This window comes from Chiloscyllium punctatum, chromosome 23 (assembly GCF_047496795.1).
Source record: "Chiloscyllium punctatum isolate Juve2018m chromosome 23, sChiPun1.3, whole genome shotgun sequence".
Taxonomy (NCBI): Eukaryota; Metazoa; Chordata; class Chondrichthyes; order Orectolobiformes; family Hemiscylliidae; genus Chiloscyllium; species Chiloscyllium punctatum.
In genome coordinates this window covers 52,263,405-52,291,080 of record NC_092761.1, presented here as the reverse complement: position 1 = coordinate 52,291,080, position 27,676 = coordinate 52,263,405, and the positions used below count along the sequence as shown (strand labels likewise).

General features: G+C 44.2%; 1 protein-coding gene across 6 annotated transcripts in view; it reads right to left on the bottom strand.

The window, feature by feature from the left end:
* prdm10 (PR domain containing 10) overlaps positions 1 to 27,676 on the bottom strand; it is a 208,064-nt gene that overhangs the window by 23,986 nt on the left and 156,402 nt on the right. For all 6 annotated transcript variants that reach the window (XM_072592994.1, XM_072592996.1, XM_072592991.1 and 3 more), the window contains exons 14-20: positions 22,630 to 22,785; positions 19,882 to 20,061; positions 14,164 to 14,274; positions 13,744 to 13,944; positions 11,412 to 11,573; positions 8,248 to 8,424; positions 394 to 537 (exon numbers count right to left, since the gene is read on the bottom strand). In XM_072592994.1, the coding sequence (XP_072449095.1) occupies positions 394 to 537; positions 8,248 to 8,424; positions 11,412 to 11,573; positions 13,744 to 13,944; positions 14,164 to 14,274; positions 19,882 to 20,061; positions 22,630 to 22,785 (1,131 nt within the window). The remainder of the gene's footprint in view (positions 1 to 393; positions 538 to 8,247; positions 8,425 to 11,411; positions 11,574 to 13,743; positions 13,945 to 14,163; positions 14,275 to 19,881; positions 20,062 to 22,629; positions 22,786 to 27,676) is intronic.

Here is a 27,676-nt window from a genome sequence, read left to right as displayed (position 1 = left end):
GTTGTGACTCTTTTCCTTGAAGAGAAGGCACTTGAGAGGAGATTTGACAGAAGTTATCAACATTATGAGCGGGCTGGATACAGTTGATTGAGAGAAGCTATTGCCACTCATTAAAAAAAACAAGAACAGGATGGCATACATTTAAAGCAATGTACTGCCTGGAAATGTGATGGAGGCAGGTTCAAATGAAGCATTCAAGAGGGTACTGGATAATTATTTGGATATAAATAGTGTGCAAGGGTAAAAACAGGAAATTGGCATGAGATAATGGGGCTTGCTTGAAGAGCTGCTGCCAGCTCAACGGGCCAATTGACCTTCTCTGCACAGTAACAATTCTGTGGCTGTGTGAACATTTTTTACTTCACCTGCAAGAAAGGTGTTGTGCACTATTACCTGGGATCCAGTGGGGGCTATGGCAGTGGACTGATCAGGCACCTGGACATGCTGGACTTGAACAGAATGCTGGCTGAAAGCATGAGAATCATGCAGTTGGCTGACATCCACAGTCGAATGCTGATTCTGTTGGGGGGAGGATGCCTGAAATGAAATGGATACAGGAAGACAGATTAATCTTCATAGAAACTGATAGAAATAACGCTGCGTCATTTCATGCTGTGAACATATTAATATCCTGTATTCTAAAATGAGGATTGTTTTGTTCTATATTTCCGAGAGAAGGCACCAACTGGAATACGGATGATAGACTTTGGGCCAACTAAAAAGATGTGACCGTAGGTTTGGTGTCTCATTAGAGAGAAAGAGACAACTAGTGCTGAGTTTAACCTGAGGGTCATCATGCCTCAGGCCGGAGCGAAATTGAGAAGATGGGCATTTCAGGGTAACCTCAGTCAGTGCAGGAATTGAGCCCATGCTGTTGGCATCAGACTAGCCTTCTGGCCAACTGAGCTAACCAACTCCATCATTCCAAAGTAATGCATATTGGTAACATAAGCCAATCCATCAGAGTAGCAGACAGGTGGGAATCTGATCAACAGGCTCAACAGCAGGCTATAATACAAAAGGTTTGCTGATTCATTCTATGCACTTCACCCTCAAAGAATTTCTGGACTTGAACATAAAATACTGGAGGTATTTGTCTCAGCGACAAACTCCTGCTGTTTTTATACCCTTAATACCTTTAGCTTTCAGAAACCTACATATATTGCTTTCTAAATATATTCAGTGATGTGGACTCCTTTGCCTTCAGTGATAGAGAATTCCACAGGTTCACCACTCCCCAGGTAAAGAAACTTTTTCTCATTTCAGTCCAAAATGGCTCACCACATAACCATGGAGCAGGGGAGGGGAGGATCCTGAGGCAGGCAGTGAGGAACACCAGGAGGAGCAAGGGAGGGGAGGATTCTGCACCAGGAGTGAAGAACACTGAGAGGACAGGGGAGTAGAGAATCTTGAAACAGGTAGTCCGTGGCATCTACTGGACCCTAAGACTTCAGCAGGAAGGTAGTAATTTTTCATTTTTTATCATAGTCTTAAGTGATAACATTTGTTTGATGCTAAGATTTAAGTTCGTACAGCAAGTGAGAGAAAAGACCAATTGATTAAGTTAATTAATCATAACTACTTGATTAGGATAATTAGGGGACTTAATTAGTACGTAATGTGCTTGATATGATCGATAAAAACTTTAACAAGACAGACTGGTCAAGAAAGTAAGAGCAGTGATAAGCATCGCAGGGGACACAGTGCTTATTTCTCCCTCCAAGAGCATTTTGATTTGCATTATCCATACTAGGCTTTGCTTGTAAATATTTAATTGGCTACGTGAATGATGATCAGTGGTGGTTAGTAGTCTAAAAATAATCAAAATATGTCACGGTGATTTGGTGGTGGTAAAGTCGCTCAGTTGTCTGTCATTGCATAAAAAAAAGTAAGACCCATGTGATCAAAGGCAAAGTGGCACATTGAATCCAAAACTGGCTGAAAGGCAGGAAGCAGGCGGGTGGGGGGGTAAGACTTAAATGTAGGATATATCAAGAAGTTTGCAGATGACATGAAGCTTGGTACAATGGGATATAGTGAGGAGCATAGCTGTAAACAGCAGGAAGATAGGAATGGACTGGTCAGCTGGGCAGATTGGTGGGAAACGGAGTTTAACGCCTCATGCATTGAGGGAGGGATAACAAGGCACAGTGGCTCAGTGGTTAGCACTGTTATCTCATGGCGCCAGGGACCCAGGTTTGGTTCCAGTCTCAGGCAACTGTCTATTTTGAATTTGTACCGTGTCTGCATGGATTTCCTCCGGGTGCTCCGGTTTCTTCCCCCAATCCAAAGATCAGGTGAATTAGCCGTGCTAAATTGCTCATAGTGTTCAGGGATATTTAGGTTAAGTACATTAGTCAGGGGTAAATGTAGAGTAGTAGGGTAGGAGAATGGGTCTGGTTGGGTTACTCTTCGGAGGGTCAGTGTGGACTTGTTGGGCCAAATGGCCTGTTTCCACACTGTAGGGATTCTATGAAGGCGAGAGATTAGACTATGCATGGTAAGACTCTGGAAAGTACTAAAGATCAGAGGAACCTTTGTATGCAAATCCCTGAAGATAGCAGGACAAGAAGATAAGGTGGTTAGCTTGACTTTTTTAGCCAAATCATGAACAATGAAATTACTGTCATGGTTTTATTGTCATAGAGAGGGTGCAGAGAAAATTTAGCAGGATGCTGCCTTTACTGGAGAGTCTGAGGTTATTTTCCTTGAAGCAGCAACGGTTAAAATGGGACTTGATACACATGTATGAGATTACAAGGGCCAGAGATAAGGTGGGTAGGAAGGCACTTTTTTGCATTAGTAGAGGGGCCATCAATTAGGGGGCATTGATTTCAAGTTAGAGGTATTCAGCTAAGAGAAGAGTTGAGGAGCAATTTGTTCACCAAAAGTGTGTTGGAAATGAGGAACTCACTGCCTGAAAGCTTGGTGGAGTTAGACACTCTTGTAACATTTAAGTAGCATTTAGATATTAAATTGCATTCAACGGCTATGGACCAAGAGCTGGAAAATGGGATTAATACGATCAGACACAAAAAGTTGAATGCCTCCTTCTGTACTGCAAACATGAACTGGCAAATGAGGTTAGATGAAAGATCAAAAGAGTTGCAGTGTCAGACACTGAAGAGGATAATTCAGAATAGACAGGATAGACGTGACCCAATGAGAAAGAAGAATTCCAAGGAGAAGACCCATCATCTAATGCAAACTAAAAAGCATTACTGATAGTAACAGACTTAAGTAAAAAACATTTCTTGCACAGGCCAGAAGATGAGACAAATAATAAAATATTGCAGAGAGTGGTTAAAAAAAATCAATAAGGAGGGAAAATTAGATTAGGAGAGAAAGCTAGCTAGAAATTTAAGAATGGATAGGAAGAGTTTCTAGAGGTATTTTGAACAGAAAAAAGTTAACAAGTTGGTCCTATGGAAAGTCAGTCTGCGGAATGAGTAAAAATAAGGAGATGACGGATGAATTAACTGTATTTTACATCGGTCTCACTATTGATCTCAGAAATAGCTATCAATCAGGAAAGGAAGGCAATCAAGACAATTACAATCACCAGGGAAGGGATTCTGAGCAAATTGTTGGAGCTATGGGCTGTCAGGTCTTGGGTCCTGCTGGACTTTATGCTAGGGTCTTAATAAAAATGGCTAGTGTGAGAAATTATGTGTTAATTTTAATTTTCCAAAACTCTTTGGATCCAGGGAAGGCTCCTTTAGATTGGGAAATAATGAGTGTAAATTGTTCATTCAAAAAAGGAGGAACACAGAAAGCAGGGAACTAAAGTGTCTTTACAGTCACTTAGCTTGGAGCAGCAGCTGGGAAACCCTGCAGCAGGAGGTGAGGCACAGTAACCAGTAAGCCAATAAATCTAGCGTTGTACGGATAAAGCAGGAACACTTCAGGGTGGCTTCTGTTGACATCACAACATCAAAAGTTGAGAAAGGCTCCAGTGCTGGGTACCTGACAATTGCTGGTTAACCCCTTCTTATCCTACAGATTTAGAACGTGGGAATTTAGTTACCATTAACCATTTCATAATCTTAGTGATAGAGTAGGAAGTCTAACAAAATAAGATGAATAATTCTAGCCTAAGGTGTTTAATTGTAAGTTTAAGAGATGTAAGGAGAGGTCAGCAAAGTGGAATGTGCAGATTGTCACATGTGGAAAGTCCTAGATGCTGCCAGTGTTCTAGATGACCATATGTGCAGGAAGTGGTCCAGAAGCTGGTGCTCCAGGTCTCTGAACCTGAGCAGTGATTGGAGACACTATGGCACATCCATGAGGATAAAAATTACATAGATAATAAATTTAGAAATGTGGTCAAACCACAGCTCAAGGGACGAGAGGAATGAAGGAAATGGGTGACCATCAGATAGTCAGGCAGGTAATGCAGGAGTCGCCTAGAGTCCCACTTACAGACCAGTTATCCATTTTGGAAGCTGATGACGGTCCTGGTACCTTGGAAGAATGCAGCCAGAACCAAGCTTCTAGCACCACAAGCAACTTGAGGAGGAAGAAAAGAAGAGCAACAAAGATAGGGGATTCTTTTGTTAGGGGAGCAGAAAGGAGCTTCTGTAGCCAGAGAAGTAACTTCAGATGTGTGTAATGTTATGAAGTTGAAGGTGTGTACTGTACCTTTAAGAGAGAGTGAATGCTGTTTTGCACTGAGAGCTCACAAGCACCTGTCATATGTCACCTGGCATGGTTAGGGTAAATAGGCAAAGTCATTTCCCTGGGGTTGGGGAGTCCAGAACTAGAGGGCATAGAGGACATAGGGCCTGGTCTGGAGGGAAGGTCTTATGAGGAAAGGCTGAGGGACTTGAGAGTGTTTTTGTTCGAGAGAAGAAGGTTAAGAGGTGACTTAATAGAGACATCTGGCCCAGGGGACTTATCGATTTTCACACTTTCCAGAATTGCTAATGCCTCCTCCTTGCGAACATCAATCCCATCTAGTCTCGTAGCCTGTATCTCAGCGTTCTCCTCAACAACATTATCTTTTTCCTGTGTGAATACTGACAAAAAGAAATATTAATTTAGCACCTCCCTATCTCCTTGGACTCCACGCACAGCTTCCCACAACTGTCCTTGACAGGCCCTAATCTTACCACAATAATTCTTTTATTCTTGATATAGCTATAGAAAGCTTTAAGGTTTTCCTTGATCCTCCCTGCCAACGATTTCTCATGTCCCCTCCTGGTTCTCTCTTTTGGTCTTTCTTGGCTAACCCGTAACACGCAAGCATCCGAACTGAGCCTTCACGTCTCATCCTAACATAAGTCTTCTTCTTCCTCTTGACAAGAGATTCAACTTATTTAGTAAACTACAGTTCCCTCGCTCGACCACTTCCTCCTTGCTTTACAGGTACATACTTATCAAGGACACGCAGTAGCTGTTCCCTGAACAAGCTCCACATTTCAATTTTGCCAAGCCCTGCAGTTTCCTTCCCCATCCTATGCATCCTAAATCTTACCAAATCGCAATGTAATTGCCTTTCCCCCAGCGATAACTCTCGCCCTGCGGAATATACTTATCCCTTTCGATTGCCAAAGTAAACATTACCAAATTGTGGTCACTATCACAAAAGTGCTCACCTCCTCCAAGTCTAACAGTACCAAATCCAATTGTGCCTCACCTCTTGTTGGCCTATCTATATACTGTGTGAGGAAACTAGCCTGCACACATTTGACAAAAACTGACCCATCTAAGGTACTCAGACCATCGTATTTCCAGTCAATATTAGGAAAGTTAAAGACCCCATAACAACTACCCTATCACTTTCACTCGTATCCAAATCATCCTTGTAATCCTTCCCTCTACAGCTCTGCAACTTTTCAGAGGCCTACAGAAAACCCCCAACAGAGTGACCTCTCCTTTCCTATTTCTAACCTCAGCCTATATTCCCTCAGTAAATGAGTCCTCATCAAACGTCCTTTCTGCCACTCTTTTACCATCCTCCCTGTTCTAACCGAAACATCTAAACCCCGGAATCAGCAACAACCATTCCCGCCCCTGCTCTACCTATGTCTCCGAAACAGCCATAACATCGAAATCCCAGTTACCAACCCACACTGCAAGTTCACCCACCTTATTTTGGATGATCTGGCGTTGAAGTAGACACAGTTCAAACCAGGTGAAAGTGGGGACTACAGATGCTGGAGGTCAGAGTGAAGATTAGAGTAGTGCTGGAAAATCACAGCAGGTCAGGCAGCATTCCAGGAGCAGGAATATGGACGTTTCGGGTAAAAGCCTGATGAAAGGCTTTTGCCCAAAACGTCAATGTTCCTGCTCCTTGGATGCTGCCTGATCTGCTGTGCTTTTCCAGCACCACTCTAATCTTGACACTTCAAACCACCTTCCTCCCTGCTGGTACACTCCTGCGACCTTGAAACCTTCTTCATGACCTCACTATTCTCAACCTCCTGTACACTGGAGCTACAATCCAGGTTCTCATCCCCCGCTGAATTAGTTTAAACCCTCCCAAAGAGCATTAGCAAACCTACCCCGGATATTGGCAGCCCTCTGGTTCAGGTGTAGACCATCCTGATTGTAGAGTTCCCACCTACCCCAGAATGAGCCCTAATTATCCAGATTTCTGAATCCCTCCCTCCTGCACCATCCCTGCACATGTTCAACTGCTCTCTCTCTCTCTCTGTTCCTCTCCTTGCTAGCACGTGGCACAGGTAAAAAAACCAAAGACAACAACTCTGTTTGGTCGAGCCCCAAACTTCCACCCTAGCTCCGTGAATTTCTGCCTTAATCCCCCATCCCTTTTCCTACCCATGTTGTTAGTACCTATGTGGACTAGGGGCTGCTCCCCACTCCCCGTCAAGGATCCCAAAAACACGATCCAAGACATCACGAACCCTAGCACCTGGGATACAACACACCAACCATGAGTGTCTCTCGTTCCCACAGAATCTCCTATCCGTCCCCTTAAGTATGGAGTCCCCAATGATAAACTGTCTGCTCTTCTCCCCCTTCATTCTGATCATCAGGGACAGACACTGTGCCAGAGACCTGTACCCCATGGCTTACCCCTGGTAAGTCAATCCCCCTCAACAGTATCCAAACTGTATACTTGTTATTGAGGGGAATAGCCACTGGGGATCCCCGCACTGTCTGCCAGTTCCCTTTCCGTACCCTGGCTATAACCCATCTACCTTCTTCCTGTACCTGAGGTGTGATCAACCCCCTGTAACTCCTCTCAATAACCCCCTCCGCCTCCTGAATGATCTGAAGTTCATCCAGCTCCAGCACCAGTTCCCTAACACGATGTCCAAGGAGCTGGAGTTGGGTGCACTTGCCACAGATGAAGTCAGTGGGGACACTATTGGTGACCATTGCCTCCCACATTCTACAGGAAGAGCATTCAACTGCCCTAACATGAATTCCTAAAGAGACTACTGAAAAAAGAAAGCTATTTACCTTACCAAATTGGCGCACAGAATGTTTTTTTTTGGTTAGAGGAGGAGGATAGGTGGGAGACACTGTCTAAGCAGTGTTTCGGGTAAAGCAACCATCCAAATATATAACATCACTTACTCAGTCGTCCCGTGCCCGCTCCAGCTCAGTGTGTGCTCCGTCTATTCACCAGGTAAGTTTTTTATAGGATTAATTTACCTTCCCGGCAGCCCCCTGGATCTTGCTCGCAGCGCTCCCGCTGCACAAATGGAGGCTGCTGACGCTTGAGCTTAGCTTTTTATAGGCTTTTCATAGAGGGGTGCAAGACATTGAGAGGCATAGATAGAATGGATAGCCAGAGACTTTTTCCCATGGTGGAAATATCTATCATGAGAGGACATAATTTTAAGATAATTGGAGGAAGGTTTAGAGCAGATGTCAGAGGCAGGTTCTTTACACAGAGTGTGGTGGGTGCATGGAACACACTGTCAGCGGTGAGAGTAGAGTCAGATACATTAGGGACATTTAAGTGACTCTTGGACAAGCACATGGAAGATAATACAACAAAGGGTATGTAGGTTAGTCTGATCTTCGAGGAGGATAAATGGCCTGCCAAAGGGCCTGTACTGTGCTGCACTGTTCTATGTTTGAACTCATATGGTTGAATGTAGCAAACTGAAGCCCGTCTCCAATTCCTTTAACTGTGTATTCAGTACTCCCCACACAAGTTTTGCACTCTTTTTCTGATTAGCATAGAGCATCTCAGTAATTCAGTCAAAGGTTGCTTGCTTGTTTGCTTCGAGTGTTTAGTACACGAACACGTGTCCATGCATCACCCACCTGTGCCACCTGAACCACCTGGAGTTGGATGTGCTGAGGCTGCTGCCCCTGAACTGGTTGGATGTGTTGAGAGACAGGAATGTATTGCACACGGTGATAATCTCCTTGAGGTGGGCGGTAATCTGTTGTCAGTGTCTGTGACAGCTCGCTCATCGCCTGAGTCAGCAGATCAGTTGTCTATGTGAAACAGAAAACAGAATTAGTCTATTTAATTTCATGATTCAAAGTTTACTGGGAAACCCTTTCAGTTTGGAGGAAATTAAATTTGCAAATGCAATCTAATTGCATCCAGAGGTTGCCAGATCACCCAGCTATTTTCAGACAAGGTTCTCCCTTGTGGACCTATCTACAAGTCACAGTTAGAAAGGTAAGAGCCACAAAATTTCAGGTGGGCCTGTTTGGCTCAGACCTGAAGTGAGCGTAAGGGCCACTGGACTTGAAACATTAACTCTTCATTCCCTTCACAGATGTTGCCAGACCTGCTGCGTTTTTCCAGCAATTTCAGTTTTTGTTCCTCAGTGGAACTGGTCTGAAGAGAATTGCCCTGTTTTCATTAAAAGGTGCAAATTATTCATGTGACATCCCAGATATCAAAGATTGGTTGAAAGCAACTAGTAAACAGGAAGGTCTTAATATAGCAACATGCTGTTCAAATAAACGAATAGGTTTGAGATGACTGGATGTTTAGTCTGAATGTTTACCTGGGACATTACTGAGGGCTCTGGTTGCAGGTTCTGTGCTGCATTTGTATTTTTCTCACAGACACAAGTAGAGAGAGAAAGAGAGGAAAAGTGCCTGGAAGGAGCTGAGACAAGTAGCATAGGGCTATTGGAAAGAAGCTGATATTGAGATTTCAGAGTTACTGAGTGAAGTGAGGGCTGGGGCATCCACAATCATGAGACACTGCATGACGGCGACCTGAGCAAACGCTATTGGGATGGCCACAAGAAATCTTAAGTCTTGGAGAATAGCAGAAACACAGAAATACATTAATTTGGTCTCAAGTGAAGGATAGCTCAAAGTCCTATTAATGTGCAGGAAAACTCTTGGATGTAATTGAAAACAGAACTGGAAGTTTAGTAAATTTAAGTGTCCTTATTTTGTTTAATTTTTGTACAGTAAGTTTTTCTTTAAATATGGAATCTTGTGGCAAAGTCTTTCAGTTAATAACTAAGTTCAAATTTATTTTTGAAAATTAAATGCGTTCTTGAGCTCATAACTGTCTTTACACCATGTTAAAATATCACCCACTTGCACTCAGCGTGAGTGACATCAGACAGCTGTACTGAGCACGAGCAACTATCTGCAGTTGTTCAGACAGTTTGCAGTAACCCAGTTAGTTGTACTGAACGTGAACACCATTGCTGGGCTTCACCAATATTAGTGAGTAAGCAGCCTTAAAAAGTAAGTGAATTCAATCTAATTTTGCTCACAGCTGTTAATGCATGCATTTCAAACACATTAAAATTCCCTCCCTGCTATCTGCTGGGTTATTGTTCTTGCAGGCAGTGGTCTGCCCAAATAGACAGGCAGGTGACACACCGAGTATGATCAAGCACTCCTGAGGGTGGGAACAGACACAGTTGAACCTTGTTCTGTCCTCGCCTGAGAGCTATACAAGCACACTTTCTCAGAGGGATACTGATGAGAAATAGGTTCTCCGAACGCTTTTGTTTTAAAACTACCTCTTAACTCTGCACATAGAGACTAATTATAGCACACCAGTTAACTCTGGGGTTGAAGTAAGATAAAGAACTATGGATGCTAAAGATCTGAAATAAAAACAGGAATTGCCAGAGAAACTCAACAAATCTGGTATAATCTATGGAGAGAGTGCAAAGTTAATGTTTCGAGTTCAATAACCCTTCTTCAGATCTGCCAGACCTGCTGAGTTTCTCCAGCAATTTCTGTTTCTGTTTTGACCCTGGGACTGATTGGCCAAAAGCTTTGACTGCTTTTGTCATGGGGACAGACTTGGATTTTAACCCTGCCAGGACCTGGCAATGCAGCTGATTAGTTAAACTTATTCCTAATGATTTGGATTAATTTCCAGCCGAAATCTTTGAGGTGTTTGCTTTACCACATACTTGTGTATCAAGTCTTTTTGAGAATTCTTGGTTCCTTCAATAGCTCAGGTTTACAAATGATGTCAAAACAAAAAAAAGGAAATCACTGCAGAATACTAGGCAGTTCCTATCAAAGGTTCTTGTACTTGACAAGTCTGATATGGAGAATTCCACCCAAAGTCATAGAGATGTACAGCATGGAAACAGACCCTTCGGTCCAACCTGTCCATGCCGACCAGATATCCCAACCCAATCTAGTCCCACCTGCCAGCAACCAGCCCATATCCCTCCAAACCCTTCCTATTCATATATCCATCCAAATGCCTCTTAAATGTTGCAATTGTACCAGCCTCCACCACATCCTCTGGCAGCTCATTCCATACACGTACCACCCTCTGCGTGAAAAAGTTGCCCCTTAGGTCTCTTTTATATCTTTCCCCTCTCACCCTAAACCTATGCCCTCTAGCTCTGGACTCCCTGACCCCAGGGAAAAGACTTTGCCTATTTATCCTATCCATGCCCCTCGTAATTTTATAAATCTCTATAAGGGAAAACAGCTTGCATCCAAATCATTTATGTAAATGACAAAAAGTAGAGGGCCCAGCACCGATCCTTGTGGCACTCCACTGGTCACAGGCCTCCAGTCTGAAAAACAACCCTCCACCACCACCCTCTGACTTCTACCTTTGAGCCAGTTCTGTATCCAAATGGCTAGTTCTTACACTCACTGAAAGATGAACAAACTGACTCTGTGTCCCCCTTTATCTGTCTCTCTGTGTCTGACTGCTGACATTTCTTCCCTGCCTCACTCTGCTTCTCTGTCTACATCTCTCTGTCCCTTTGTCTTCCTCTCTGTTTGTTTGATGGTCAATGTCTCTCTCTGTCCTTGCATCTCCCTGCTCGTCTCTCTCTCTCTCTCTGTCCTTGCATCTCCCTGCCTGTCTGTCTCTCTGTCCTCGCCCCTCCCTGCCTGAATCTCTCTTTCTGTCTTCACCTCTCCCTGCCCATACTCTCTCGATATAGCTCACACTCACAGACATTCTGTGAATATTCTGGTAATTTCCGAGTAGCAGTTAAAGACTTGCATCTCGTTCTCACCACAATTGTGTCGCCAGCAGAACCATCAGTGTTCACGACAGTTGGTGCTGCACTAATCACAGTGGCTACAATCGGTGTTTGTGCAGGAAGTGTCTGAAGTGCATTCGGATTCTCCTGTAGAACATCTGTGTGTTTTTTGCGGATATGTTGCACCATTTTTGCCTGGAGACAGGATAAACACAGTTACTCAGAACAGACATCACGTCCTCATTTACTTTCACTCTCATCAGCTCTCACACTGTACACGTGATCTTCTCCTGTGCATGGAGAGGTGCAAAGGCACACCTCCAACGAGCGCCATGTCTCCTGCATGTCAGCAATGCCAATGCTGTGCTTTATCTGAAAGATGTCAAGGTGCTACCTGAAAACTCAGCAGGATATATGAAAAAAAAATCCTACGGCATATTTGAAGAGAAGAAGACGACTTCTCCCAGTGTTATGGCGAACAGTTTTGTCTCAAATGAAATGACACAAAAGTATCACAAAACTCAGAGATTTAGAGTCATAGAGGTTTGACAGCACTGAAAAAGGAGCCCTATATGTCCATGTCGGTGTGAAGGCAGCAGCAGCATGAGGTGGCACGGTGGTCTAGTGGTTAGCACTGCTGCCTCACAGCGCCAGGGACCAGGGTTCGACTCCAGCCTTGGGTGACTGTTTGGAGTTTGCACGTACTCCCCGTGTCTGCGTGGGTTTCCTCCAGATGCTCCAGTTTCCTCCTACGGTCGAAAGATGTATAGGTGTGGTGAATTGGCCATGCGAAAATTGCCCATACTATTCAGTGATGTGTAGGTCAGGTGCATTAGTCAGGGGTATATGTTGGATAATAGGGTAGGGGGAATGGGTTTGGTTGGGACACTCTTTGGAGGGTCAGTGTGGACTTGTTGGGCTGAAGGGCCTGTTTCCACACTGTAGGGATTTTATGACATCGGCAGCGAGAGCAGGCCTTTCATACAATGGTAGCAGCCTCCTAGCCGTCCCGGTGATCGGAAGCGGCAGTATCAGCAGCTGCAACAACACAGCTCCTTCCAGCAAGTGAGGGCAGTGGTTGAAATTCTCTACTGGTGATTTTGGGATGGGAATGGCATCGTCAGCGGCAACAAGAATGCAGCTTTTCCCGGCGATTGATGTGTGATTTGCAGGCTGATTTGGATTCCAGGCCGTGGCTAGGCCGAGCTGCCTGCATCAGATGCTGAACATTTCAAGCCCCTTTTGCGATATAAGACTTTAGACTTTAAGATCCAGGTGTTTTCTTACTTATTGGGTCTTCTTAAAACTTTTTCTGTTTTTTGAGCATCTGGTTTCGTGACCAAGATTGCGCCGGAGAATACCGACTTTGTACACTTTTCACTGTACTCGTGTATTCCTATACTTGAGTGCATGTGACAATAAAATCTTCAAGTCCAAGATGGTAACAGAGTAGGGCTCCTGTGCCAGAGCTCATCTGCTCTGACCACTTTTTCTTTCTTTTAAACTTACTTACCCTGTCCTGAGCTTAGAAGACTTCTGCAGTGGTGAGAGCATAGCACACAGACCATGAGCAGATCCAGGGCATCGACTTTGAGCAGTTTTGAGCTGGGCCCAGGACGCAGACCCCAGCAGGGCCCAGGGTGCTGACCTTGGGCCCAGGGTACAAACCCCCAAGCAGGCCCAGAGTGTGGAGCTTGGGCAGTTTTTAGCTGGGCCCAGGAAATGGACCTCGACTGGGTCCCTACTTCCTTTCCCAGTGCAAGCACAGGTCCTGGAATCAGTAGTTGCTACATCGGCAGAGGATGGCACCGGAGGACTGGTGACTTCATTGTTGGTTGGGTCCAGTGCTGGCAGCAGTGAAGTGGAGGTGGAAGGACATCAAAGCAACATCGAGGAGGTGGGCCCAACAGCTCTGACATTGACTGGTCTGAAGCAGGTGCTCAGAGGCAGTGGCGGAGGAGTATCGACCCAGCGGAGCTTTCAAGCTCCAGATGGAGCCTAAGAATCGGCAACTTCACTGTTGGTTTGAGTCCAGTACAGATGGCAGCAAAAGGTTGGCTGGTGGATGGTGGTGCAGACATGGTTGATGATGATGATGATAAGCTGGCTCTGGACTGATGGACTCTCCTTAAGCTGCATCTTTTCTTTCTTTCTTTTCCCTTATCTTAAATTATTCAAAATGGCATCATATTGTGGTGAGAAATGAAAGCTTTTCACTGTATTTTATTGTATTCTTACTGTACGTGTGACAATAAAAAGGAGCAATAAAATCTATTGCTCTGACATAACAAAATGATGAAAATGCCAGTAAAAAGAGAAAGAAAGCTTGAAAAGGTCAGCAGGTAACCTTTCAAACAACACTCACCTTGCTGCTGTATTGTTTACAGCAATGTGGACAGCAAACAGGGAGAGTGGCGATGGTGCCTTTTAACTGTGTGTGTGTGCTCAGCATTGGATCAGGCTCCCCTGGAGCCGCAGGTCGCAGTTTACGGATACTTGGGGGAAGTTCAGCCCCCGGGTGATTCTTCAGGATATGGGCTTTACGCTTACTGGCACTCTTGTACACCTAGTACACAAACATAAAGACTTCAATAAAAACTACTACAGGTACAAGGCAAAGTGTCCTAAACATTTCTTCTATAACATGCAGTCCTGAGCACAGGAGCAGGGCTCAGTCCACATGAGACCGGACACATTAACGTACAGTAGTCATTGCTGCTCTATTTCCACCTTGCCACAGCTGCTTATCACAGCACTATCAGCAGTTACATCTTTATGTTCTTACCTTGTCACAGTACTGGCAGTAATAGTCCCTGTTTGGTTTAATGATAGGCAATGTTAACTCTGGCACATCATCTATTCTGATATCTGGGTGTCTTTTTGACAAATGATTCACCTGGAAAACAGAAGCAGCATCATGAGAAAAGCTTCACTCTTATCATACTCTGAGCTGAACATATAAGCACATCTGTCCACATCCTCTTTGGGGCAGTTCTAACATTCAAGAATGCGCTGTCCAAGCAATGACGATAAGAAATTATAGAAAGCTGTGTACACAGCCTAGGCCATCACAGAAGCCAACCTCCCATCCATGGACTCCATTTGCATTTCTCATTGCCGTGGAATGGCTGCCAACATTAAAGACCTCTCCCCAGTAAAGACATGTTCCAACCTCTTCCATCAGGCAGAAGATACGGATCAACAGGTTCAAGAACAGCTTCTTCCCTGCTGTGACGAGACTGCTGGATGGACCACTCTAACTTCAAATAATGCTGATCTTGCTAATGTTGATCTTGCTTTTTGCACTTTCATAAACTTGTGTTGCTCGCTCTACCTATGATTTGTCTGTCCTTGTTTGCTGTGATCAGCCTGTGCTGTTCGCAAAACAAAGCTTTTCACTGTACTTAGATACACGTGGCTACAAAAAATCAAATCAGAAAAATCAAATCCAAACAAGTGCTCCCTGGTAAACTCTGTTATGGACATTATTCAGTTATTTTCCATTGGATAACGAGCTCAAAGAAACCTGCAAACGCCGAAAATCTGATGTGGGAAGTGCTTCAGATAAACAGGTCAGTCTGTACCCACAGAGAGAGGACAATTTATGGCATCTGTGTACGTAGGATCGATTGCTCCGTTTAAAAAGAATGTATGATTTAAAATAGGAGGATAATAAAATGCTACCCAAATGTATCTTATGAATTTGAAGTCAGGACTATTCTAACCATGCACAATGATTTGCTCGATCTAATATCTTTATGTGATGCAGTTTCACCCTCCAGAAGGACTTGTCTGCCTCTTCCCCATGACAATGGTTCGAATTACAGGCTCATCAAAAGTATGAGTTACTTCTGCATCACATTCATCTTAAAGAAATGCATCAAAGTTTCACATCACCAATTCAGTTGGAGTGCAGCCGTTCTGTCCCAGTGACCTTCCTCAAACAGAGACATAATGGCTTAACTTGAATTTAGGTGTCAGCTCAGGTAACTGACAAGTTCCTACTTCTCTCTAAACACTGAATGAATGAAACTTGAACAGCCATATCATTGCATGTTGCTGCAGCTTTCAACATTTCACTGAAAGAATAAGACCATAAGACATAGGAGTGGAAGTAAGGCCATTTGGCCCATCGAATCCACTCCGCCATTCAATCATGGCTGATGGGCATTTTAACTCCACTTACCCGCATTCTCCCTGTAGCCCTTAATTCCTTGAGACAACAAGAATCTATCAATCTCTGCCTTGAAGACATTTAGCGTCCCGGCCTGCACTCCGCGGCAATGAATTCCACAGGCCCACCACTCTCTGGCTGAAGAAATGTCTCCGCATTTCTGTTCTGAATTTACCCCCTCTAATTCTAAGGCTGTGTCCACGGGTCCTAGTCTCCTCACCTAACGGAAACAATTTCCTAGCGTCCACCCTTTCCAAGCCATGTATTATCTTGTACATCTCTATTAAGTCTCCTCTTAATCTTCTAAACTCCAATGAATACAATCCCAGGATCCTCAGCCGTTCCTCATATGTTAGACCAACCATTCCAGGGATCATCCGTGTGAATCTCCGCTGGACACGTTCCAGTGCCAGTATGTCCTTCCTGAGGTGTGGGGACCAAAACTGGACATAGTACTCCAAATGGGGCCTAACCAGAGCTTTATAAAGTCTCAGTAGCACATTGCTGCTTTTATATTCCAACCCTCTTGAGATAAGTGACAACATTGCATTCACTTTCTTAATCACGGACTCAACCTGCATGTTGACCTTTAGAGAATCCTCGACTAGCACTCCCAGATCCCTTTGTACTTTGGCTTTACGAATTTTCTCACCGTTTAGAAAGTAGTCTGTGCTTTTATTCTTTTTTCCAAAGTGCAAGACCTCGCATTTGTTCACGTTGAATTCCATCAGCCATTTCCTGGACCACTCTCCCAAACTGTCTAGATCCTTCTGTAGCCTCCCCACTTCCTCAGTACTACCTACCTGTCCACCTAACTTCGTATCATCGGCAAACTTCGCTAGAATGCCCCCAGTCCCTTCTTCCAGATCATTAATATATAATGCGAACAGCTGTGTTTTTTTTTGATATTTTTTTTAAAAAGTTTTATTCAATAATAATGATATATTTAGAAACGTGTAATTTGAGTAATCACAGGAAATAAAGTCAGCCCCATTTGAAAGTGAAGTGATTAACAGAAGCCATGTTAGAATTCCCAGTGAGCCACTTACTGCTGTGCCAGAATAAATTGTCCATTAGTACAAAAATACATTTTCAGCACACAGTACAGTAACCTGTCACTTTATCCAAAGATCCCGCATTGCACTCCAAATAATTCATTGCTCGTCAGACCCATCTTTGGGGTCGTGTGTGGAGCTGCTGGTTGTGTCTGTTGAGATGCTTAACATCAGAGCGATTTGGTTACAATGGCACAGTAATAATACCAGCCTACACTCTGTGGTCCAATTTCGAATGATTTTCATCTAGGGGATGAAAGATTCCTGTTTGCAAGGGAATGAATTGAAATGAACTTGGGCATCCTCAATCCAATTCCCAACATCAATGGTCATGAAACTAGTTTTTATTACACAGCAACTATCCACTCATTAATGCCTTGGTGGACCTCCTATACAGCAAGAGGGCTAGGCAGGGCAAGCTCAATTAGAATGCAGATGGGCAGGAAACTTTGACTGAACTCTCCATGTGGAGAAAAACACCAGCATAGTTTTGTGTATCAATCAACTTGTTCAAGCATTGTAGCACTGCTCACCAAATGTACTTAACCCAACTTCAAACAGCTAAAGCTGACAATGGGCAATGAACAAAAAGAAAAATCCAGATCGCATTAACATCGCTCACACAGGAGTCCCAAGATTCATTACATGAATTTTGAAACAAAATTTGAGATAAGCTAGATGCTTCAGGCTCACTGCCTTTATTCCTGATGAAGGGCTTTTGCCCGAAACGTTGATTTCGCTGCTCGTTGGATGCTGCCTGAACTGCTGTGCTCTTCCAGCACCACTAATCCAGTCTCAACTTCTGGTTGTCCATTGTTTTAATTCTGCTGCCTTATGCTTACATTGATCTCTCTGAATTCATCCTCATTCAATGTTCCAACAAAGCTCAAGGAACAACACCTCACCTTACACCATTTCAATACTCAACATCTGAATTAAATAAACACAGACTGGAACCTCTACTCCCATTTTAGTTCTTTCTGCGCATATTGGTAACTGCTTTGTTTTCCCTTTCTTTGTTCTCTAATGGCAGCAGTTCATCATTCTGCCTTTCACACATCCTCTCAACAGATCTTTTGTTCTGAAGAAGTATTCACAAATGTTGCCAGATCTCACTAGCACTTTGTTTTCATTTCAGATCTTCACCATCCGCAGTTCTTTGTTTTATCATTGGTTACTTGTCACATTATGTCCTTGCTGCCTTGCACCATCATGCATCATTACTCTCTTTCACAGCATCACAGACCTTCCGTTTCGTTCTTTCCCAAGCTTTCTCTCTACATCCTGCACTTGCTGAGAGTGTATGACACAGCTGATGGAAGGTCACAGGTCTATTAGTATTGGTCTCTTTCACTACAGATGCTGCCAGACCTGATGAGGATATGCTGTTTTTATTTCAGATTTCCAGCAGATTCTCAGCTACAGCGTTCAACTTCTTTTTTCCACTCCATGCTGCCTTACTTTGCTGATTAAGAGTCATAGTCATACAGACTATGGCAACAGACCCTTCAGCCCAACTTGTCCATGCCAACCAGGATTCCGAAACTAAACTTGTCCCATTTGCCTACATTTGGCCCATATTCTGCTAAACCTTTCTATCCATGTATCTGTCCAAATGTATTTTAAATGTTGGAATTGTACTTGCCTCAACCGCTACGTCCTTTGATAGCTCATTCCATATATGCACCAACCTCTGTGTGAAAAATTTGCCTGGGGTCCCTTTTAAATCTTTCCCCTCTCAGCTTAAACCCAACCCCTCTAGTTTTGGACTCCCCTACCCTCGACTCATCAACTTATCTCACCCTCATAAGGTCAGCCTCCTATGCTTCAACCTCTCCTTATAATTCAAAACCTCCAGCCTCGATGAATATTTTTTGTGCCCTTTCCAGGTGAATAAAATCCTTTCTACAAAGGGGCAACCAGAATTGGACGCAGTACTCCAAATGAGGGCTTACCAATGTCTTAAACAGCTGTAACATGGTATCCCAACTCCTGTACCCAATGATCTAAGGCAAGCATGCCAAATACCTCTTCACCACCCTATTTACCTGTGATATGACTCACAAACTCTGTACCCCCAGATCTCTCCGTTCAACAATATTACCCAGGGTCCTACCATTAACTTTATAAGGTGAAAGTGAGACTGCAGATCCTGGAGATTAGAGTCAAGAGTGTGGTGCTGGAAAAGCACAGCAGGTCAGGCAGCATCCAAGGAGCAGACGAATCGATGTTTTGGGCAAAAGCCTTGCATCAGGAATGAGGCCGAGAGCTCAGGGGGTGGTGAGATAAATGGGAGGGCTGAGAGGAAGATAGCCAAGAGTGTGATAGGTAGGTGGAGGTGGGGATGAAGGTGATAGGTCAGAAAGGAGGGTGGAGTGGATAAGTGGGAAGGAAGATGGACAGGTAGGACAGGTCATGAGGGCAGTGCTGAATTTGAAGTTTGGAACTGGGTTAAGGTGGGTGGAGGGGAGATGAGGAAACTGGTGAAATCATATTGATGCCGTGGGGTTGGAGGGTCCTGAGGTGGAAGGTAAGGTGTTCTATCTTCAGGCATCAGGTTGTTAGGGAATGGCAATGGAGGAGGCCCAGCACATGCTTGACCTTGGCAGAATGGAAGATGGATTTGTAGTGTTCGAACACATGACGGTGGGGTTGGTTGGTGTAGATGTCCCAGAGATGTTCCCTGAAGCGCTCTGCATGTAGGGAGACAGGACGCCTACTTCCCCTCCCACTTTGCCAAGGACATGCAGATCCTGGGCCTCCTCTATCGCCTGGAGGAAGAACGCCTTATCTTCTACTTTGGGACCTTCCAACCCAATGGCATCAATGTGAATTTCACCAGTTTCTTCATTTCTCCTCCCCCCATCTTATCCCAGTTCCAATCTTCCAACTCAGCACTGCCCTCATGACCTGTCCATCTTCCTTCCCACCAATCTGCTCCACCCTCCTCTCCGACTTATCACCTTCACCCCCACCTCCATCGACCTATCGCTCTCTCAACTACCTTCCCTCCAGCCCCACTCCCCTCCCATTTATCTCACCACCCTCTCAGGTTATTCCTGATGAAGGGCTTTTGCCCAAAACATCGATTCCCCTGCTCTTTGGTATGTTGTCTGACCTGCTATGCTTTTCCAGACCATGCTCTCAACATCTAGATGAATTCCCCAAAAGGAACAAACTAAGTAACAATCTAATGACACAAGAGGTAGCAACAGGCACCATGTTACACAGGATCACACAGCAAAGCCCAACTGAATATTTCAACGGTACTGACCAGCATCCCACGCCTCCGGAAACCCATCATACAGGCTCGGCACTTGAACATGAAGCTCTCATAATCAGTGGAGGGGATCTTGGGTTTGAAAGGCTTGGACTTGTGGATGCGGCCGGCATTCTTGGCCTCCCGTTCAGGATTGTGCATCCGTTGCATGTGCTCTTTCAACTTGTCCTTCCTCTACCAAAAGAAAGAGACAGAACACCGAGGTCAATGCACAAGACAAATAGATGGATGTATAATGTTCTTGTCAGCTGGCATTTCATTTCAACTCAGTGTGAGAAATTAAGGAACTTTGAGCAATGCTGAATAATTAATTTGTACTCTTCATCCTGGAGACAACATGTGAAGGGTTACTGACCAGGGCTCAAGCAAAATATTCTTCAAGGGGAGTTTATTGAGTAGGGCTGGAGGTTGTTGTGACATCATACGCTTACCGACTCTATTAAAATAAGCCAAATATTGATAAAAGGCCTGAATCACCGAGGAAAGATACACTCAGATCATGTGATCCATTTGTAATTTTCGGGGCTCCTATCACAACCATTAAGCCTAGTGCCCCGTCTGCCCCTCTAATTTCTGTTTGCCATGTGTGTCCGCCTTGTTGCACAGCCATATTGCGTGCATCTCTAAGAACCACCGCTTGCATATGGCCTCTGCTCGCTGCACAGCAGATTCCAGTTTTCTACTCCTTGTTACACTCACCATATTTACAGAAACCTTTGCATGGAACCATTAATAATGCTCTAGGCATTCAGTTTAAAGAGCACAAGACCACAATAAATAACTTGGATAACTACATCTGGAATAAAAAGCTTGCATCAATAATGGAGACTATGCAGCACACTGGGTTCATTAATCTTTCTTGGGAAAATAAATCTGCTGTCCTTCTCTCTCTGGCTAAAACATGACTTCAGAGACAAATCAACTGCCTAGTTCCTCCCCATCAAATGGCCAAGCAAGCCACAGAGTTATCTAGGGATGGATAATGAATGCCAGTGATGCTCATTTCCTGTAAATGATTTAAAAAGAGGGAAGAGGTGAGCAAAAACTATCTGGGATGATGTATAAACGAAGGTGAATCTGGAGGTAGATAAGAGAGCAAAGAATTCATGAGTGAGCGAAAGTGCAATGTAGGTTGACAGCAGTCGAATCATGTCTGGTTTCATTAGGGATTGGACTGGTGGGTGATAAAAGGGATAGACAGAGGCTGTCCACAGTAAAGTCTTTGAATCTGTTAATGCTTAATTAATAAAAGTTGGATTAATGGGAGATGTTCAAGAAAAAGAAAATTAAATTGATACTAATTTATACTCCCAAGAAGCAAGACCAAGACCGACAAAAAAGGTCACAATTGAATGAAAAGATCGAAGACAACATAAATAACAAAGACAGATAGGGCAGTGGTTAGCACTGCTGCCTCACCACCAGGGGATGCAGCTTCAATTCCAGCCTCAGGTGACTGGCTGTGTGGAGTTTGCACATTCTCCCCGTGGCTGCGTGGGTTTCGTCCAGTTTCCTCCCACAGCCCAAAAATGTGCAGATTAGGTTGCCTGGCTATGCTAAATTATGTCCAAAGATGTGCAGGCTAGGTGGATTAGCCATGGGCAATGCAGGGTTACAGCGATAGGGAGGGGGGTGGGTCTGGATGGGATACTCTTAGGAGGGTCAGTGTGAACTAGACAAGCCAAACGGCCTGCTTCCACACTGCAGGGATGTTATGGTAAAAAGAACAGGCACACAAAATTGAAAAATAAAAGCAAAGAAAATGGCAAATTGAATTAAATGGGTCCGATGTCCTTTATTGTTCTTTTTAAGAGCTAGAGTGCAGGAAAAGAAAACTTAGAAGTGTCCACGTGAACAGAATAAGTTCTATCAGGAGACAGAGTATGCTCAGGAGTAATGTAGGTCAATAATGTGTTCATGCAGCTAAATGCCATATTCCTATTCCTGGTGTCAAAAAAATGACAATGAGAAATGAGGAGGAACCAGCACGGGAGAATGACAAGGGTGAGGAACAAGGTGGTGGAAGGAACTTGAAATGGCCATGGCAATGCAAAATAGTTTCCAACTGCAAGGAGAGCTTGGAAAGGCAGGATACTGTAAGTTAGAAGGAAATGCATAACAACTCAAAAACAAAACGTATAATTATACAACTAATTTTCCAGGAGAGGGAGCCAAATAATAAGATGTCACAGACAGATTGCACACCATCACTTCTTATAAGCAATATTATATAAATGTTGATCCATGAAATGTATTGTTAACAGGTGCAAGTATCCCTTCCAATCCAGTCAAAACCAAATTGCTCCTTTGCCAGTCCATTCCACTCTCAAAGCTTGCTCTACTCTTCAACTTGGTTCATAATTTCTTGGGAAAACCCTGCTGATGCCTGTCATTGTCTGGTCATGATAACCTTCGAACTTAGATACGCTTACTTTGTGAGATTTGATTTTCGCCAAACATCTTGCACCAGTACCTTAACCTCCGATTTATTTCAAGAAAGCTATGTGAAGCATGAATATTGTAATTTGACCAAAGAACAACGTCATTCTAAGTGGTCTCAGACTGAAGGGGCATGAAGCAATTAACAGTTTTTCAACACAAAAGTTTCAATGTAGCAGTCAAATTGGGTGCCAAATGTAATAACTCTGCTCCCCTCATCACAATACTGAATTTACTGTGGATCACCATACACACAAACACATAGAACAGTGAGAGTCGTATACAATATTTGGATTCACTTACTTTGAACTGTTTGCCACATGTGGAACAGAGGAAATCTTTGCGGTCCGAGTGTCTCAGCATGTGTAGTCGGAGCTTGTCTGGCCGGCAGAAGGCTTTGTCACATTCTGTACATTGGTAAACCTTCTCAGAATGGAAGCTGCGAATATGCTTCTTTATCTGCTCATTGAAAAATTTCAAAACTGTATTAAAAATAAACTATCTTGTTATAGGGTCCGCTGAGGAGTGGAAGTAACAGAACCATGACTGTTCACTAACACAAGACATTACACACAGTCAGTGATAGTAAAGGAAACAATTTACTGTTCCTACACGTCAGGTTGAAAGGAAAATTTTTTAAAAAAACACTGAGGAAAAGAAAGATTGAGACCTAGATCCAATCACTTCTATCCTCACTTTCTCCCAACACCCTCTCCATTCCCTGCAACCAGGTCCATTCCTTACCAAACCCCTCCTATACTTACCTCATCACACCTACTCTTCTCATGATTTCTTGTCTCATTTCTCCTGCCTCTAGTTTAACCGATACAGCTCATCAATTCTAAAACAGCCATCAATCGTGAGAAACATCTTCCTGACTATTTCCAGGCCATGTCGACTGTGTTAAAGTCACAGCTCACCACGTTGGATTTCCCTGAAGATCACTTTTTGTCAGGATCTTGAAACTGTGGAACTCTGACCTCATCAACCTTTCTCTTCTGCCCAAACCTGCCAGTTTTGAAAATTACGCAGTGCTCAATTACACTTCACAGAGTTACCCTCTCTTCCTCCTTCTGGTTTAATTTTTTGTTACCCATTAGCTTTTCGAATTTGGAAAAATAGCTTCAGGTTCATTATTTAAAAGCCCTCATCAGGTGTTCAGGCTTATTTCCACAAAAGTAAATAGTCTTAGCTGATGAGCTTCTTCAGAAAGCTGATGGTTTTTAAATTAACCTCATTAATCTTCAGACTCTCTCCACTGCCCTTGGATTCAGGTCAGGCAGCATCAAAGGAACAGAGGAGAATCAACGTTTTGGGCATAAGCCCTTCTTCAGGAATGAGGAGGGTGTGCCAAGCGGGCTGAGATAAAAGGTAGGGAGGAGGGACTTGGGGGAAGGGTGTTGGAAATGCGATAGGTGGAAGGAGGTTAAGGTGAGGGTGATAGGCCAGAGAGGGGGTGGGGTTGGAGGGGTCGGGAAGAAGATTGCAGGTAAAGAAGGTGGTGCTGAGTCCAAGGGTTGGGACTGAGATAAGGTGGGGGAGGGGGGGAAAATGAGGAAGCTGGAGAAATCTGCATTCATCCCTTGTGGTTGGAGGGTTCCTAGGTGGAAGATGAGGCATTCTTCCTCCAGGCATCGTGTTGCCATGGTCTGGCGATGGAGGAGGCCAAGGACCTGCATGTCCTTGGCGGAGTGGGAGGGGGAGTTAAAGTGTTCAGCCACGGGGTAGTTGGATTGGTTGTCCCAGAGGTGTTCTCTGAAACGTTCCGCAAGTAGGCGGCCTGTCTCCCCAATGTAGAGGAGGCCACATTGAGTGCAGCGGATGCAGTAAATGATGTGTGTGGAGGTGCAGGTGAATTTGTGACAGATATGGAAGGATCCCTTGGGGCCTTGGAGGGAAATGAGGGGGGAGGTGTGGGCGCTAGTTTTGCATTTCTTGCGGTTGCAGGGGAAGGTGCTGGGAGTGGACGTTGGGTTGGTGGGGGCTGTGGACCTGACGAGGGAGTCGCGGAGAGAGTGGTCTTTTGGGAACGCTGATAGGGGAGGGGAGGGAAATATATCCTTGGTTGTGGGATGTTTGGAGGTGGCGGAAATGACGAAGGATGATACGATGTATCTGGAGGTTGGTGGGGTGGTAGGTGAGTACCAGTGGGATTCTGTCCTGGTGGCGATTGGGGGGGGGGGCAGGGTTCAAGGGCGGAGGAGCAGGAAGTGGAGGAGATGCGGTGAAGAGCATCGCCAACCACGTCTGAGCATCTGCAGTCCTCACTTTCTACAAGTTATGCTGCAGCTATATTGAACTTTAGTTAGGCCACACTTGGAATATTGTGTACAGTTGCTTTGAAGAAGATACAGAAAAGGTTTACCAGGATGTTGCCTGGTATAGGGGATTTTAGCAATGAAGAAAATTTGGATAGATTGATTTTGTTTTCACTGGAACACAGAAGGTTGAGGGGCGACCTGACAGAAGTTTGTAAGATTGCGAATGGCATGGACAGAATGGAAAGTATGAGGTTTTTTTCCTAGTGTGGAGGGGGCAATTACTGGGGGACACAGGTTCAAGTTGTGGCAGAGGGGTGTTAAAAGACATATGCAAGGCAAGTTTTTCACACAAAGGGTGGTGAGTGCGTGGAACATGCTGCCAGAGGAAGTGGTGGACACACAAAAGCAGCATTCACAAAGCATCTGCATGAATAAATGAATAGGAAGGGGAGTAGATGGATATGGATCCTAAGTGAAGGCAGTTTTAGTATGGAAGGGCAAAATGAGCTGATGCAGGTTTGGAGGGCTGAAAGGTCTATTCCTGTGCTGTGTTGTTCTCTGTTGGAAAAATGTAAAAAGAACAAATGGGAATAGATTTAAAGTAATGTGCAAATAAAGCAAGGAAGTAATACTTTTTCGCTTGTTGAGTAGTTAGGGTACAGAATGTATTGCCTGGAAACGTGGTGGAGGCAGGTTCAATTGAGGCATTTAATTGGATGATTATTTGGATCAAAATGGTGTGCAGGAATATTGAGAAAAGGTCGGTGATTGGCAGTAGGTAATAGAACCAATGCAGATAAAGTGGGCTGAATGGCCTCTGCTATAACAATTCTGTAATTCACCTGAATAGACAGAGTGGATGGTCTTCAGAGGTTCGGTACAGACTCGATGGGCTGAATGGTCTCTTTCTCCACCACTGGGCTTCTAGGGATTATATGAAGCCAATCCTAAAACCTTCATAACCTACATGGTTCAGTGCTACACTAGGGTGCAAGTATCCAATGAAGTATCAGGAGAGAAAATTTTTAATCTTCCAGTTTCAAAATAGAATTGAAGTCGGGTAATTGATATGCACATATAAATTCAGGCATACTCCCTACTTGAGTCTTGAGCAGGATCAATGGACATGGAAAGCAGGATGCCAGATTTTATCACTTTGTGAATGCATTCAGGTTGCAACCTAAATTATTCCGCAAATCATGTGAAAGTACCATGGAGTACAAAAAGGAGCTCACCACAACCATCTCCAGGGCGATAAATGCTGGCTGTGTCAGCCAGACACACATTCCAAAATCATTTCTACAAAAGCTCTGCTGCAAAGAAGATAATTCCAAGAATTCAGATCTAAAGGTTTGAGGAAAGAATTGTAGCTCAGGAGCTAGTTGCCGTGGATGTGGGTATGATTGCCGAGCTGGGAAGTTAATTTGCAGATATTTCATCCCTTGTCTAGGTGACATCTTCAGTGCTTTGGAACCTCCTGTGAAGCGCTGCTGTACTGTGTCTTCTGGAATTTATTTTGTTCCGTTCCTGTTGCTTCCGGTGGTTCATTGTAGTGGCTGGTAATATTGGGTCTAGGTTGATGTGTTTGTTGATCAAGTCTGTGGATGAGTACCTTGGTTCGAGAAATTCTCTGGCTATCCAGCTGTCTAGCTAACCAACAGCAGAGAAGACAACATGGCAGACACCCGGGTAAGAAATCTCTCTAATAGGCAGCTCACATTCACATAAAAAAAAAACATACTAGCAAAGACACTCAACTATAACCACAGGGATGCAAAAACTACAGACTTCCTAATTCTTCCTATAACAGCAACCACCCGAACACACACGAGAAGTGCATTAGGATCCTGTTCAAAAGGGCAACAACACACTGCAACACCCCTGACTTTTTCACAGAATTCACAGAATCCCTACAGTGTGGAAAATGGCCATTTGGCCCAACAAGTCCACACCAACCCTCTGAAGAGTATGTCACCCACACCCATTCTCCTACACTATTACTTTACATTTACCCCTGACTAATGCACCTAACCTACACATCTCTGAACACTATGGGCAATTTAACATGGCCAATTCTCCTGACCTGCACACCTTTGGACTGTGGGAGGAAACCCATGCGGACATGGGAAGAGTGTGCAAGCTTCACACAGATAGTCGCCTGAGGTTGGAATCGAACCCAGATCCCTGACACTGTGAGGCAACAGTGTTAACCACTGAGCCACCGTGCCACCCATGCGAAGAGAAGAATACCTCTTCAGAGTCTTCACCAAGAACTGATACTCCCACAACTTCATCCGCAGATGCCTAGCAGACAAACAATGTGGCAAGGACATGCCACAACCCAACTCACTCGCCACGCTACCTTATAAAAAAAATCTCAGAACCAACAGCCAGACTTCTCTGACCGCGTGGATTCACGACAGCCCATAAACCAGCAGCCACGGTCAGCCAACAACTCGCCAGGACAAAAGATCCTATACCCATCACTGCAAGACTAACGTAATTTACAGGATTCCATGCAAAGACTGCATGAAACACTATATGACTAACTGCATGAATGACTAACAATCTGCATCCACGGACACCAACTAGCCACTAAATGCCATAACCAGCTGTCCCTAGAAGCCATACACATAGATTACAAGGATCACAAATTTGACTGGGACAACATGACAATCATGCAACAAGCCAAACAGAGGACAGCCAGAGCATTTCTCGAAGCACGGCATCATACAGAGATCTCACCAACAAGCACATAGGCCTAGACCCAATATACCAGCCACTGCAGCAGAATACTGGAACTGGCAACCTGAAGCAGCAGGAACAGAACTAACAGGAGGCTCCAAAGCACTGAGGATGTCACCTAGACAGGGGAGGAAACATCTGCAAATCAACTTCCCAGCTCGGTGAGCATACCCACACCACAGCAATTCATCTCTAGAATCATTGTTTTCATGTTACCCTGGGCTCCATGTTTTGCCAGAGGACAATGACAAGTAATGAATAAAATTGTAATCAAACTCCAAAAGCAGTACTGGATAAATAAACCAAAAGTCTGTAGTTTTTGATCTTTGCTCTTCAAGATCTGA